We start from the raw sequence: 16,159 nt of genomic DNA, 5'->3' as shown, positions 1-16,159 counted from the left end.
CGGCGACGGGGGTTGGCGCCGGGGACCGGAGGTCGGGTCGGCGCCGAAGGTCAGCGACGGCGCCGGGGACCGGTGCGAGAGAGAGGGAGAGAGGGTAGGGAGAGAGAGAGAGAGAGAGCCGTTTGGGCGGCGCCGGGGACGAACGTCGGGACCGAAGGTCGGGTCGGGTCGGCGCCGACGGTCGGCGACGGCGACGGGGGCCGGTGCGAGCGAGAGAGAGGGTAGGGAGGAAGAGAGAGAGCCGTTAGAGAGAGAGGGTAGGGAGAACATAACAAAAGTACATGGATAAAATGGGAATGATGCCATTAAATAGTTACCAAATAAGGAAAGATGACATTCTTTTTTGGGACGGACCAAAAAGGAAACGGTGACACATAAAATGGGACGGAGGGAGTATTGTTTATTCACAATCACTTCAAAATGTCACTTTAGCCATTGGTAACTGTTGGCTGATAGAGGATTTCAAGGAAGATACTCATCATATCAAGATTTGATCCTCTAAGATCTTAGGATAATTGTTGTAATCTTTTTTCTTTTTTTGGTTTAATTTGGGTTTTTATTAATAATATCAGTCTAATACAAATGGGGCGAATCCATTACATAAACATAATTAAAATGGCCCAATTCTAAAATAACAAAGAATAACCAATTGGACCGGTCCAACATTTTGACCCGATCCAACATCCTTAAAAGGGAGTAGGGTTTCCAAATCCATCAGTTGAGCTGCACTTCCCTTTCCTACGCCTCCTTCACCATGTTCTTCATCACCAACCTTCAATTAGTTCTTCTGCATCTGTGGGTGATAAATACCCTTCCTTTGTTGCTTCAAGTTAAAGATTCCAGCTTGCATGAGTGAATTTCTTTCTCTTGTACTCCATGTGTTCACCAGCTGACTGAACTCTAATTCCTTCTTCTTCACTTCTACTCCAGGTGAAATCTTCAGTACGTTTCCATGATTTTTGGTGCTGACATGCTGGGTCTCGTCTTCTAAGCCTTGATTCCTCCTTCTTGTAAGTACTCCGTCTTTATAATCCTTGCTCTTTGACCTGTATGTTAATGTTGACCCTCTTCCTTTTTTCCCTATATAGCTGTAGCTGGGATGGAGATAATGGGATGCTCGGACCCGTTGATAGCTGAAGAGGATCAAGGAGCTCAGTTAGTTAAATATGATCTGACTTGGTGACCCCCAACTTACTAAAAATCCCTTTTTGTTGGCTAGTGTAAATAGGCAGGATAGCATTTTCACCTTTTTGTTGAACTTCCCTTCTTGTAAATATGGTGAATGTGAAAGAAACTGTTGTAGCCTTTCCAGTCCTGTTAGCCCTTTGCTAAGCTTAGTCTCAGATAGGACATTGGTGCTTGTCGCTGTTTAGTATCTTTCTACCAGCACTTGGTAGCGGGTTAAATGCTGTAAAAATGAACTGTTCTTGCTCAAATGCTAAGTTAGCTAAGTAATCTGCAAGTTGGTTGCCTTCCTTAAATATATGGACTATCTGTACATGCTTGTGTTGCAATAACTTGTTTATCCTTTTTACTGTATCTGCAATTTTCCATCGTATTTCCCACTCTTGAATTAGGAATTTCTGCATTGCTAGTGAATTTGTCTTAATTATGATCTTCTCTTGCCCTGACTGACTGCAATGTCAATGATATGCTGCTTGCATTATGGCTTCAGCTTCTGCTACCATATTATCTGTGTCTTCCATTAATGCTCCTTCTGCATGTATTAGGTCCCCTTTACATTCCTTAAGCAAAAGGCCCATGAGCTGCTTCCTGGGTTTCCTTTTGATGCACCATCCGTGTTATATTTAATCCAACCCTGCTTTGCTAACATGTTTGAGGTCTTACCAATATCGATTTTTGAGGATCCTACCATTAATTTTACATCTCCATCCATAATGCCACTAGTCTTACCTTCACCGACTTTTAAGTAATCTACAAACACCTTCTTCAACTCCATCCATAGTGCCACCATTCCCGACTTATCATTGTCTTCAACGTACATCATAAAGTTCGGATGATTCCCGTCCTGCACATGATCCTACACCTACTAAAGACCTGTCTCCTTTTAAACAACCAATTGCACTTCGAAAAGGTATACGGTCCACTTGTAATACGAACCCTCATTATACTGTTTTAAGTTATCATTGTCTGTCATCAACCCATTATGCCTTCGTATCATCTTTGTCCTCTGTCTCCATCTGTTAGTCCATAAAACAAGCACTTTTCTAAACCAAGATGGCGATAGGCAATGATTGACAAAATGTCTGTTTTACATGCGAGTGGTACTTGGGAGCTTGTTGCTCTCCCTTCAGGTAAATCGACCGTTGGTTGTCGTTGAGTTAATGCAGTCCGAACAGCCAAACTGATCGACTTAAGGCTCACCTTGTTTCCGAGGGATATACTCAGATATTTGGACTTGATTATAGTGATATGTTCTCTCCCGTGGCTAAAAACTCAATTGTTCGTCTTTTTCTATCCATGGTTGTTGTTCGACACTGGCCTTTTTATCAGTTGGATACTAAAGAATGCTTTTTCTCCATGGTAACCATTAGAAGGAAGTTTATATAGTGTAACCACCTGGTTTTGTTGCTCGAGAGGAGTCTAGTCTGGTGTGTTGATTGGGCCGGCCAATATCTAAAATAGTCTCCTCGAGCCTGGTTTGAAAAGTTCAGCACAGTAATTCAAAAGTTTGACATGATTCATAATGAAGCAGATCACTATGTGTTGTATCGACATTCTGCTCAAGATCTATGTATTTATCAGATGGTTTATGTTGATATTGTTATTATCAACAATGATCAATATGATATCATTAGTTTGAAGCAACACCTCTTTCAGCATTCAGGTTGAAGTATTTTTCAGGCATTGAAGTTGCTCAGGCTATATCAGGTACAGTTTTTTAAAAGGAGCGGGGTGTGAGGCGACATGTTTTACATAGCATGAAGGAAGGCGTAAGTCCCGAAACATGGGGCGTAAGTCCTGCAACATGTACAGGGTGTATATCTCATATCTTCAATTTTATAATTTTAGTACTAAGAAAATAAGCAAAAGTAAGATTTTCAATAGGCATACTACATAAACATGCCCTGTAACTTGGCGTCAGATCACATTTATGACCTCCAACTTTGGGTGTGCACAAGTAGGCACATAAACTTGTATATAATTGTACAGGTAGACACATATTCCTATGTGGCGTCCTACGTGGTCAATTCTTGTCTTACATAGAGTCCTACATGTATTATGCCGCATAGGACGTGTGTGTATACTTGTTCAACATTATACAAGTTTAAGTGCTTACTTGTGCACACCCAAAGTTGGGGGTCATAGATGTGATTTGAGGTCAAGTTAAAGGGTATATTTTGTTTATGCCTTTTCAATAATTCTACAAATTAATTTGAATAAATCTCAATAATATAGAAAAGTTATTATAATTCTTTCCAAGGAAAGTTGCTTTCTTTATTTATATATTCAAAAAAAAAATAATAGCATAAAGTATAAATATCATTACATTTATAATATAAAATACAGAAAAGGGGCAAAAATACTCTTGAATAGAAAAAGGGTCTAAAAATACCCTTCATCCACCTACTTGGCAAAAATACCCTTTCATCCACCTTTTTGGCTCACTTATACCCTTGAAACTAACAGCCCCTTTTTTATTTTATTTTTTAAGAAATTATTTGTTAGGTATCATTTTCTTATTGGGTGAAATAAAAATCATACCCCGTCAGGCTGATGACATGGCAAACAAAGCAACTTAAAATTACATAACAAATAAAAATAAAAACTTAAGAATTGGTGAGTACGTGGATTAAAGAGATGAAAAGAAATTAGAAATAGAGAGTGCGCCGATGAAAACTACTATCAATCTCAATAAATTCAGATTTTGTTTAATGTTGTCTAAATGGCATGTTATTATCAACTACCCAATTCTGATTTCTCCGATGAGTATTGGATAAATTTACCTCCTCCCTTCCGTATGTGATTTACTTGTATTTGTTTCACTGTGCTCTGCCAATGGTAACGAAGTTGGCGGAAGAGATATTGGTGAAACAAATACTCTAATTCAATGAAGCATTCATAATAATTCATAATATGATGGTATATACTTGGGATTGTTACATATATTAATTCATAATAAGATTTTACGCTTTAACAATAATAATTTTTCTCTCTATACCGTTACATATATTAATTCATAATAAGATTTTACACTTTAACAATAATAATTTTTCTCTCTATACCCTCCTTTTCTCTTCCAACAGAATTTTGGGCAATGATGTCTTTGTTATATGGGAGAAAATGGTGAAGAGTTTCATTGAATTTTTAATGATGTTCAATGTGTGTTTTGGAGGAAATTGAATTTTGTCCATGCTTAAAGCATTAATTTCAGATTTTACTTAAATCAACGTATTCATCAGTTCCTGCAATTGTTAATTTCAGATTTTTCTTAAACTTTTTATTATTAGTCACTGGCATGTAATTTTTAGTTGCTTTTGTTTGTCATGTCATCAGTCTGGTGGAGTATGATTTTTATTTCACCAAATAAGAAAATGACACGTAATAAATAATTTTAAAAACTAAAATAAAATAAAGAAGGGATTGTTAGTTTCAAAGGTATAGGTGATCCAAAAAGGTGGATTGAAAGGTATTTTTAGCCAAAAAGGTGGATGAATGAAAGTTTTTGACCTTTTCCTAATAAAATATGATTTATAGTAAAAATATATTAAAAATAACAAAAATTAAAATTAACGTTTGGGCGTACACTTTTATGCCAGGGCATACGTTTTGACGCCCGGGACTTAAGTTTTTTGCGCCCGGGGCTTATGCCCTATGGATCTACACTTTTCATTTGCGCCCCAGAGCATTTTTTGTACGCCCTGCCTCGGGACTCGCCCCTAAAATGCATTTAGAAACACTGATCAGGTATTGTTACTTCGCAACGCAAGTATACCTTCAACAGTCTCGAGGAGACAGGAATGATGGGATGTAAACCTATTAAGACTCCTATGGATCCAAATACTATATTCCTGCCAGGAAAAGGAGAGCCACTCAATGATCCTAGAAGATATAGTTGTCTAGTTGGTAGGTTGAATCATCTCACAGTGACCAGACCTGACATTTCCTATCCAGTGAGTGGGGTTTATGGATTCCCCTTGTGACAGTCAATTGGATCCAGTTGTTCGCATTGTGTGATATATTAAGTCAGCTCTGGGTATAAAGGACTACTCTTCGAGGATAGAGGTCATGAGCAAATAATTGGATATCCAGACGCTGGGCAGGATCACCATGTGAGACGTTCTAATCCGGATATTCAATTTTAGTGGAAGGTAATTTGATATAACTATAGGGGTATCAAGTTGTTGAGTCATACTATGACGGTTCGGGGAAAGATAGTTGAGATGAGGCTAAGGAGGATCGCGACTATTTTCGAAAATCAGTTTGGTTTCATGTCAGGTTGCTCGACTACTGACGCCATTCACCTTGTGAGGAGGTTAGTGAAGCAGTATATGGAGAGAAAGAAGGATTTGCACATAGTGTTCGGCGCATGACAAAGTCCCAATGGAGCTTCTGTGGTGCCCGTGGCGTAGGTCGATTCAGGATATGTACGACGGAGCGAAGACTCATGTGAGGACGGTAGGAGATTTAGAGCACTTTTCTGTTTTGATAGGGTTGCATCATGGATCAACTCTTTAGTCTGTTTTTATTGGCCTTGGTGAAGGATGAATTGACACGGAGCACTAAAGGGGAGGTGCCTTGATGTATGTTATTTGCTGATGATGTAGTGCTAATTGACGAGACCTAAGGAGGAGTTAATGATAAATTGGAGGTTTGGAGACAGACCCTAGAGTGTAAAGGGCTTGGGTTGAAGCAGGACCAAGACAGAGTACTTGAAATATAAGTTCAATGATTTGACACATAAGGTTGGCGTGGTTGTGAAGCTGGATTCTCAGGCCATTCAGAAGAGAGATAGTGTCAAGTATCTTGGGACTACGATTCAGGGGAGTAGAGAGATTGATAAGTATGTCACACACTGTATTGGTGCGGGGTGGCTAAAATAGAGGCTCGCTTTAGGAGTCTGTGTAATAAGAAGATGCCTCCCAAGCTTAAAGGCAAGTTCTATAGAGTGGCAATTCGACCGGCTATGCTGTATGAAGCAGAGTGTTGGCCAATTAAGAACTCCCACATCCCACATCCAAAAGTTGAAGGTGGTGGAGATGAGGATGTTGAAATGGATATGTGGACTTTCTAGGAGAGATAGGGTTAGAAGTGAGATTATCCCCTTCCACGAATTAATGACTTATTTGACCAGTTACAAGGTGCTAAGTGTTTCTCTAGGATTGATAAACAGTGGTGGACAAGTTGATAAACAAGCATCAGATGGCCTTCATAAAAGGAAGGCAAATCACGGATGCAGCCCTCATAGCCAGTGAGTGCATACATTCAAGAATGAAAGGACTTCCTGGTATAATGTGTAAGCTGGACATCCAAAAAGCCTATGACCACGTGAACTGGACTTACTTACCGAATACCCTCAAACAAATGGGGTTTGGGAGTAGATGGATAAAATGGATTGAATTTTGCATCAAAACAGTTAGGTTCTCCGTTCTAGTGAACGGAGAACCAGTGGGTTTTTTTGCATCAGAAAGGGGTTGAGACAAGGTGATCCTCTCTCCATTTCTTTTCATTCTGGCCATGGAGGGGTTTGGTAGCATGATGAGGATTGCAATTCAGAAGAGATGGATTAAAGGCTTTCAGATCAGGAACGGGATGGGGGTAGAAATGGAGATATGTCATTTGCTTTATGCAGATGATAACATCATCTTTTGTGAGCCTGCAATTGACCAGATTAGGTACATTAGACTAATTTTGGTACTTTTTGAAGCTGTTTCGGGTTTGAGAGTGAATTGGGGGAAAAGTACCTTGTTCCAAGTCAAGGAGGTAACTCAGATTCAAGAGCTAGCTAACATCTTGGGGTGCAGAATAGAACATCTTCCTACTACATATCTTGGAATGCCGTTGGGTTATAAACACAAGGCATTGGAGATATGGGACGGAATCATAGAGAAAACAGAGAAGAAGCTAGCCAAATAGAAGGCCTAGTACCTGTCTTCAGGAGGGAGATTGATTTTGATTAATTCTGTGTCAAACTCATTACCTACTTATGTTATGTCCCTATTCTAATCCCAAAAAGTGGTCAAAAAGCTTGATAGGTTTAGGAGAAAATTCTTGTGGCAAGGAAATAAGGAAGGAAAAGGATAATGCCTGGTAAAATGGAAAATGGTGATGCTTAGCTAAAAAGAAGGGGGTTTAGGTATCAAAAATCTAAATGTGCAGAGTGAGTGAGTAGTCTACTGATGAAATGGCTTTGGAGATACACTATTGAGGACAGATCACTGTGGAGGCAAATCATAAACACAAAATATGGTGAGCTTAGCCCCTGGTGCACAGAAGTTGTTACTGATACTTACAGCGTGAGTGTGTGTAGAACTATCAGGAATTTATGGCCATCAATGGAAGCTAATATTTGTCTTAAGGTGGGCAATGGTACTAGAACAAGGTTTTGGAAGGACAAGTGGGTTGAACAGAACCCTCTCAAGGAAATATTTCCTGATTTATTCCTTATTTGTGAAAACCCCGAGGTGACAGCGTATGATTTTTGGAGTGCTCAAGGTTGGGATATCTCTTTTAGGCGATTACTTAATGACTGGGAGATAGAGCGAGTGGCTCTATTACTAGGAAAAATCAACCAAGTTTTCATCAGCAATGCAGAGACAGATAGAATTTTGTGACTGTAAACAGTGCTTACAAAAGAGGGTTACAAGAGTCAGTGGGGAGAGCTCACTATTAGTGGAACTACTTTTGGAAAAGCAATATCCCTACCAAAGTAAAATGCTTCACTTGGTTGGTTATTAAAAAAGCCTGTTTAACTCAAGAAGTGCTATAGAAGAAAGGAAGGCAGCTTGTACCTAGGTGTTTCCTATGTAATGTGACGGGAGAAACGAACAAACATCTTTTTTTGTACTACAGGTACACTACTAAACTGTGGAATCTTTTTCTCAACATTACTGGCACAAGTTGGACAATGCCCGAGCACACATAGATCTTAGTAGCTGGACGAGGAGGGAGGGGAGCAAGAACCAGCAGAGCTGGTGGAAACTGATTCCATCATGTATATGGTGGTCGGTATGGATGGAAAGGAATGGTAGATGTTTTGAAGATAAGGCCAATTCCATTCAGAAAGTTATATGGAATTGTCTTGTATCTTTACTTTTTTGGTGTAAACAATTATGTATAAAGGACACTGATCAAATTATAGATCTAATAGGAAGCTTGTAATTTTTTGAGGTGGCTAGCATACCTTTAAAGCTGAAGAATACAACCTTACCAGTTTCAAAAAAGAAAAATGTACTTGTTTAGGGCTCAAACTAAGTAAAAGAAAAAGAAAATGGAGAAAGGGCCCAACATTCAAATCTGCCAAGGCCCAACTTAATTGAGTCCAACAAAGAATCAAGAAAGTAGGTGCCTCACCTACTTTGACCTTTTGAGTAGACCAATTTGAGGTCCAAAATGCAACTAAAGAGACATTCAAAATAGGGCCTTTATAAGGCCAAGTTGCTGTTCATTTCCTTCATTTCTATGTCACAAAAAAATCATATTTCATAAGCTGTCTCTACTTTTCTCTAGAAAGGCAAGGAGCCACCCTATTTTTCCCTCTAAGGTTCTTAAGTTGCACTATCTTTTTCTGAAGCCAAGGTAAGTAAAATAATATACAAATTTAGCTTGATTCACCCTTAAAGGGTTATGGTATCATGTGTCTTCAAACCTGAAGCTTGTGAGACAACCCTAAGAATATTTATTACAAGGCAGTCCTATACGCTTTTTGAGGTTCTTAATGATGTTTTCCACTTAAGGTGTTCAAGCATGAAAAGAACTTCAAAGTATTGCAGAATTTAAGTTGGAGGGTAAACTTCAGAAATTTAATGTAAGGCTACTGCCCGTTTTTGCTCCTCCTTATATGCACTATTAATTGAGGAATTCTACATGCGTTTTGGAAATAAATATGGAAGGTTGATGGGAATTCTTAAATTTCAATAATATCCTGCTATGATAAAGGAATTTTGGGACTGTTTTAGGGGCTGTTTTATGTGTGTACATTGAAGGCAACTTGGTTGATCTTAAAAAGGGATGTAAACAGTTGGCATTAATTTAGAAAAGGATGGGTGTAATGATACATCACTTAATTAGACGTTGTATGAGCCACTGCCCAACCCCATTTTGTGAACTGTTTTGTACAACATATGAAGCCAAGGAATTTCTGGGGATCTCATATGAATCTGTGTTATACAAATGTAATTAGAGGAGAAGGGGTTGAAAGAACACCCTTGGTTTGCTAAATTACGGGCTTACTGCCCGGCTACTTTTTGTGAGGTTAAGTATCCCAAATGTGTTGGTTAGCTACTAATACTAGTTTTATCACATATTGTATTGTAGATAAGTAATCCGAAAGGAAGAAGGTTAATTCGAGGTAATACCGAAGTGGTATAGCAAGGTATGTAAGGCTACTTTATCTCGTACTCTTTGGCAAGAAATTGAACACTTGCGTTACAAAGAAAGCCTCCAAAGTTCTCCAATAGCAAATGATACATAATGGCAACGTATGATCTCCCATGTAGCTAACGGCCTTGTTCCCTCCCTAATGTGTAAAAACACCTCAATACGTGCTTATTATCAAAGGTTGTACGTCTACTTTCACAAGCAATTTTCAGAACTTTTAGTCAAATAAGATCCATGTGTTATTTCAACCCCTAAGCATTTCACCTGTGTACAAACTGCTCCCTATCTCATTGTTCTTGCATTAAGTGTTTATTCGCGTGTCTCTTATTGGAAGATTACTGTCCCAAAGCTCAATAATGTTATGACCACCAAAGTAACAATCTCAAAGGTTAAATAAACTAACACAAATCTGGTTATGTACGGGTGGTAGCAAAAGGGCATAAGTCCAGCATGGGCCGATCCCAATCTCTTTATATTTGGGTGGCAGTTCAGCGGTGAAAGCCTAACATGGGTCGATCCCAATTTGTGTATTTACCATTCATCAACTGGTCACTTGTAGCACATGGCTTAGAAAGATTATAAAGTAAAAAGGGTAAAATGAAGAAAAGAATATCATGTACATGATCCTACAAGTAAAAGTAAAGGTGGTTTATTAGCAGTATCTATACACTTGAACCTTATTTCAATTGAGCTCTTATATTATGTGTAGTTACTTTCAGCCTTACAGATTTAGTATACTTTCGTACTAATGTCCCTCACGGGGGAGTTGTATGTTGTAGCAGAGCTGTATGTTATGCTACAGGCACAGGTGCTTTAGTTAATACACTTCCCCAATAGGAGCACATGACATCCAGCGACTATTGGTGAGCTCCAGGTTGATTCGGGACTTTCCGAGTCTGTTATATATGTTTTGGGTATTGTACAGTAGTTAAAAGTAAGGTAGGGTTTGTCCCGTCCTTAATCAAGTCTACGTATCTTTTAGAGACTTTGTAGACCAATGTAAATTTAAGCATGATAGTGTCTTGTCTTTTAGACGTTGTAGCACCAACGACCAAATCCTATACATCCATTTTGAGCTTGCCTACATGGTTTATTTTCATTGACGCATCATATCCATACTTCGTCGAACCTTTCATTATCATAGTTGCATGCACGAGAAGTACAAGATAATGGGTTGGTGCTCTCGGGCCTTTACAGCTACGGGTGTCTATCTGCCCCAATAGGATTTGAGGCGTGACATTGCTACTGTGATGAGGAAATACATGACTACTATGATACTAGTGATCAAATACTCTTTGTTGAACCTATTCATGATTCATTGTTTGAGAATTTGAGCAATTAGTTAAAATTTAATGAAGTATCTTTTTAGAAATTGAAAGGTTCTTCTAATCTTCTTGAAAACTCCTATGCTTATGTGAAAAGGTTTTATGTGGATAATCTTTAGGAAGTGTGATTGAGGATGCTCGGTTATATCATAAGAGTATCCAATTTGATGCACGTTATGCATGTTTTACGAATCTTGTATCATCTTTTTCCTACCCATTAAGTACTTTATTGATAGAACTAAATTAGAGTTGAATGTATCATTCGCAGTGGTAGCTAGATGAGAATTTTACTGTGCTTATATACGGGAAAATTTTTTATTGGGATGATGATGTTCACATTCTTTATAAGGGTGTATTTATACATGCTAGGATTAATTGGGTTAAGTGAACGCAAGGTCACTATCTTGTTTTCTTCCTAACAATGTTGCTTTCGAGTAATGGATGTTGTTTACTAATGCATATGTCTTTGATTTTGCAAGATTCAAATTTGAGGACGAATTATTTTAAAGAAGTGGGGAATGGCAGCACCCATGGAGGCAAACCTCCATTAAAGCTGATGGATTTCAATGGAAACTCAAGAAGATGCTTATCGTGAAAGAAGTGTCCAATAATGAGCACAAAAAGATATTTACGATGGAAGACTTCTAAAAATTGTGAAGTAAAATGGGCTAAGTGCCACACATATTTTATGATTCAAGTCCAAGCCGAAATAATTCAAGTCCAAGCCCAAAAGGAAGAAGATTGAGCCTATGTGGGTTTTGATTAAATTTGGAAACCTTTCCTTATTTTATTGAGGGAGAAATTTTGGTATTATTTTTACATGCATTCCTAGTTTAAAGTTTCATAGTTACATTTTATTTATTATAGGCATAAAAGATCCCAGTCCCTTGGGATAGTGTTTTCCCTATATTGGGCTTGATTGTTATTTTAAACTCAATATTATGATAAATATTATTAATATTATGATAAATATTATTTGAGAAATTTCTCTTTTTTACATCTTTGTATGGCGACTATGGATTTATCTTACAACCTTATAAGAACGATTCTTTAAGAAGCCAGATCAAATCTTAACATGATATCTTTGATTTCTATTAAAGTAAATTAAAAAGGGTGGTTAGTCTTATACTAATTGGTGTCTCTAATTTCTTCGACATAGGAGTCTAGAGCACTTCGATATAAGTTCTCAAACTGGCTCTATTAATATCATAATTAGTCTTAATTTGCAAATTTTGAATACTAAGATCAATTAGGGTTCTTAGCATTTTATCTTGAAATTTGGGGATTTTACTCTCGAATTTCACATATCTTTTAATTCGTGTTTTTAATCTTAGTATTCTCGCTTCCGCATTATTTTCTTGTTTATTCAAGTAGCCCAATTCTTATCACAATGTCTCCCCCTTAAAGAATCTTGTCCTCAAGGTACAAAAATAAGGAATTGGGACTTGATGAAATTATAGTCTTCCCAAGAGGCTTCTTCGGCAGAAGGTTAGACCATTGGATCAACACTTAATCCATTATTTTGTTGTTTCTTCTGATCATTGTTCTGCCTATAATTGTTATAGGCTCGACCATGGGAATTCCATCTGGGGTACAGATTGGGGGATCAATAGCAGGAATCACAGCAGCACCAATCTTTTTCTTCAGTTGTGACACATGAAAAACTTGAAAAACTAGATGTATTTTGGCATCGGGAGGTAGCTGAAGTTCATATGCAGCATTTCCAATCTTCTTAATCACCTGGTGAAGTTCATAAAACTTGGAAGAAAGTTTGGGACCTTTCCTGATTGCAACTGATGTTTGCCTGAAGAGTTGGAGTTCCCAAAAATATACAATCACAACTTCAAAAATTATGTCTTAATCAGCCTGCTGCTTCATTCTATTCTGAGCCCTTCTAAGACGCTCTTGTAATACCTTAGTGATCACTTGTCTGTCTTTTAACCACTGATCTACAAAGTCTACCTTGCTTTGGGATACCAATTCAACTGTCAACTGGGAGATTCATAGCCATAAATGACTTGAAAATGAGTCATGTTCAATGTAGAGTGATGAGAAGTGTTATACCAAAACTCAGCTAAACAACCATTGACACCAAGCCTTAGACTCATGGCTGGTCATGCATCTCAGGTAAGATTCAAGGCACCTATTTAACCTCTCAGATTGACCATCTGTTTAAGGGTGGTAAGCAGAACTCAAGTGTAATTCAGTTTTGAGCAACCTGAATAATTCTCTCCAAAATGAACTAGTGAATATCTTCTTGTCTATGCCAAATACGATGGTATATGGCAACCCATGCAGTTTATACACATTTTCCAGAATCTCCTTAGCAACTTGTGCAGCAGAGAAGGATGGTGTAAAGGAATAAAGTGAGCATACTTACTACACCTGCCAATGATCACTGGGATAGTGTCCTTGCCTTCTGACTTTGGAAGTCCTTCCACAAAGTCCATTGAGATATGCCTCCAACTGTGCTCAGGAACTGGTAAAGGCCAGACCAGGGAGGATACATTTTCTGTCTAGTTCCTCTGACAAGTGTCACACTCCTGCACCACCTTCTGGGTGTCTGTTTGCATAGAAGGCCAGTAGAATAGCGCCTTGATCCACTTGTATGTTGTCAATACTCCTGAACCCTCCCAAGACAAAAGACTGCACAGCTTTGATCACCTGATTTCTTAGATCTCCCCTTGCTTCCAATCACAATCTTCCCTGATGCCTGAGGAGGCCATTTGTAGTAGTGTTGAAACCCTGTGTGTCAGTTTGCTGCTGCAATTCAGATAGTATTTGACCAACCTCCTCATCATCCTGTTAACTGTCTAACACTTCTTTGTCCCATGTTGGTTTGATGCTAGTAATAGGACCTCAGAGAGCTGGCACTTGCCTAGATAAGGCATCTACAGTTGAATCTTCCGCCTTTCCTGTACTTGATCTCAATATTGAAACCAAGTAGCTTTGTCAAGCCTTTGTGCTGCAACATGGTGAAACTTTTCTGATCCTACGAGAACTTGAGAATAAAATGGCCAGTCTTGATAGTGAAGAAGTTCTAGTGCAGATAATGTCTCCATTTTACTACTGCCATAAGTAAATGCCATTAGCTCCGTCTCATAAGTAGAAAGCCCTTGATGCTTGGGTCTGGGTGCTTGGCTGAGGAAAGCTATGGGATGATGATCTTGCATAAGGATAGCCCCAATATTAACTCCACTACCATCTACCTCCATAGTAAAGGGTTTGGTGAAGTCCGGCAAGGCTATGACTGATGCCTGTGTCATGGCACTCCTCAGAGCTTCAAGAGCAGCTGTGGCTGTTTCAAACCACTCAAAATTGCCCTATTTGAGTAAGGAGGTGAGGGGTTTACTGATTATCCCATAGCTAAGTATAAACCTTCTATAGTAACCAGTTAATCCCAAAAAGCCTCTTAGTTCCTTGATACCGGATGGTCTAGGCCAGTCAACCATTGCTTGAATCTTGGATGGGTCAGTCTTCACTCTTGCACCTATGATTATGTGTCTTAGGTAGTCTTACTTGAGACTGCGCAAAAAGGCATTTCGATCTCTTAGCATACAATTGATGTTGTCTCAGGAGTTGTAGAACCTTTTCTATGTTCATTAAGTGATTGGTTATGTCTGAACTATAGATTAAAATATCATCAAAAAGACTTAGATAAACTTCCAGAGATATTCACCGAAAACCTGATGGTAAGAGCTTGAAAAGTGGCTGGTGCATTGGTTAGCTTAAAGGGCAATCTTGAACTGTCATAGCCCAGTCCTGAAAGCAGTCTTGAACTCATCCTCTTCCCTCATCCTGATTTGATGATAGCCAACCCTGAGATCTAGTTCAGGTGCGATTTTTTGTGTAACTTTTGGGGCACGTGAACCTGTGCTCTTTCTGTAAAACTGGATATTTTCTTTACATATTTTCTAGAATTGATCCAATATTACCTGTTGGCACTCATGCTACAAAAAGACTTGATGGTGCACTTGGTCAAAACCTTAGTAATTTACCAAGAGGAACAAGGATCAATTCTCCACTTAACACATTTTTTCCTTCTTTTTTTTTTTAGTAGTGCACCCATACTCTAGAAATCCTAGAATCGCCTCTGATCTAGCTTTCTTTAGCTATAATCCCTAGAAGTAATTGCAAAGACAACTTTGTTTCAAAGATCACTTTAAGAATAGTAAATTCTCACCCACACTTTTTTCCCATGGGATGACCCCCAACCTTGTTGGGTTTATTATTTCATATGACCTGACTACTCTTCAAGTCAAGGGGTAGGATTGGACATGATCAGTTTTTCAAAACAACAATCAAGAGGAAAACAAAAAACAAGGGATATGGAGAAAATGTACCTGCATAACTTTCCGGGTTAGGGTCACACTTATGCCTCGTTGGATCATCATGTCTGACAGGACCCCAGCAAAATAACCAGTCAGTGCCATCATACACCACGGAACAGCACTAAACCATGCTGCTTGTCTAAGATCAACATGATATATCTAAAAGGACAGAAACAGCTATATCACCAAAATCATCGCAAAAATATATTGAGGTCAATTAGAGGATGTACTAACAACACCCAGCTTGAACAATTACTCACAGTTTTGAAGTAAATGGGCATCCATGATAATATAACAAAGAATCCCTGCATCAAGAACAAAGAATTACCAACTAAGACTAAATTATTTAGAAACTAAATATAAGATGGGCCAAATTCATAGACAGCTCCTTAAAGTTGTCACAAATTTTCAGTAACAACACACTTCTACAGAGCCTGCAACCTATTAGACACCTAACATATAGAAAAAATATATTATTATACACCTCATGCAAATGTGGCCCAATCATTGACTCTCACTACGAGCTAGGCGCGTAAACCACTGAATTTCTTCTCTCTTTTCTCTTATTTCTTCTTCAATAGAGAACCCTGTCATCATCTTTTTCCATGTCATGACAGCTCACCAGGTATCTACTTGATACGACCCTGGAAGGCTCAAGAAGGTTTATGGTGATTAGGAGTCATGGTGAAGCATGATATCAAGCATGAATGTTATCAAAGGCGCGCCTAAAGCGTGCTTAAGCCCTAAAATGAGGCTCAAAACATGTTGAGCGTTTCGCCTTGCCTAATATGTGCTTCAGTGTCGTCATCAATTTTCTAAGGCATACTTTTCCTAGCCAATGAGCCTTTTCAGAATAGACGATACAAAACAATTGATATTTCACTTTATCATATTTTTTTTCAATTTCTTTGTTCATATATTTGTCATTCATGCTTATAATTA

General features: G+C 38.5%; 1 protein-coding gene and 1 long non-coding RNA gene across 5 annotated transcripts in view; one reads left to right on the top strand and one right to left on the bottom strand.

The window, feature by feature from the left end:
• The window catches only part of LOC107842381 (probable anion transporter 4, chloroplastic), a 51,422-nt gene that overhangs the window by 13,157 nt on the left and 22,106 nt on the right, over positions 1–16,159 (bottom strand). For all 4 annotated transcript variants that reach the window (XR_007044949.1, XR_007044950.1, XM_016686195.2 and 1 more), the window contains exons 4-5: positions 15,478–15,522; positions 15,230–15,376 (exon numbers count right to left, since the gene is read on the bottom strand). Coding sequence is in view for 2 of the 4 variants with exons in the window: in XM_016686195.2 (XP_016541681.2) it covers positions 15,230–15,376; positions 15,478–15,522 (192 nt within the window). In the remaining 2 variants the exon portion in view is untranslated. The remainder of the gene's footprint in view (positions 1–15,229; positions 15,377–15,477; positions 15,523–16,159) is intronic.
• LOC107842382 lies at positions 726–1,178 on the top strand. Its single transcript, XR_001665722.2, has 3 exons — positions 726–795; positions 931–1,010; positions 1,089–1,178. It is a non-coding gene; the product is annotated as an uncharacterized LOC107842382 (long non-coding RNA).

Source organism: Capsicum annuum, chromosome 9, assembly GCF_002878395.1.
Source record: "Capsicum annuum cultivar UCD-10X-F1 chromosome 9, UCD10Xv1.1, whole genome shotgun sequence".
NCBI classification, from domain to species: Eukaryota; Viridiplantae; Streptophyta; class Magnoliopsida; order Solanales; family Solanaceae; genus Capsicum; species Capsicum annuum.
This window is presented reverse-complemented; position numbering and strand designations above follow the sequence as displayed.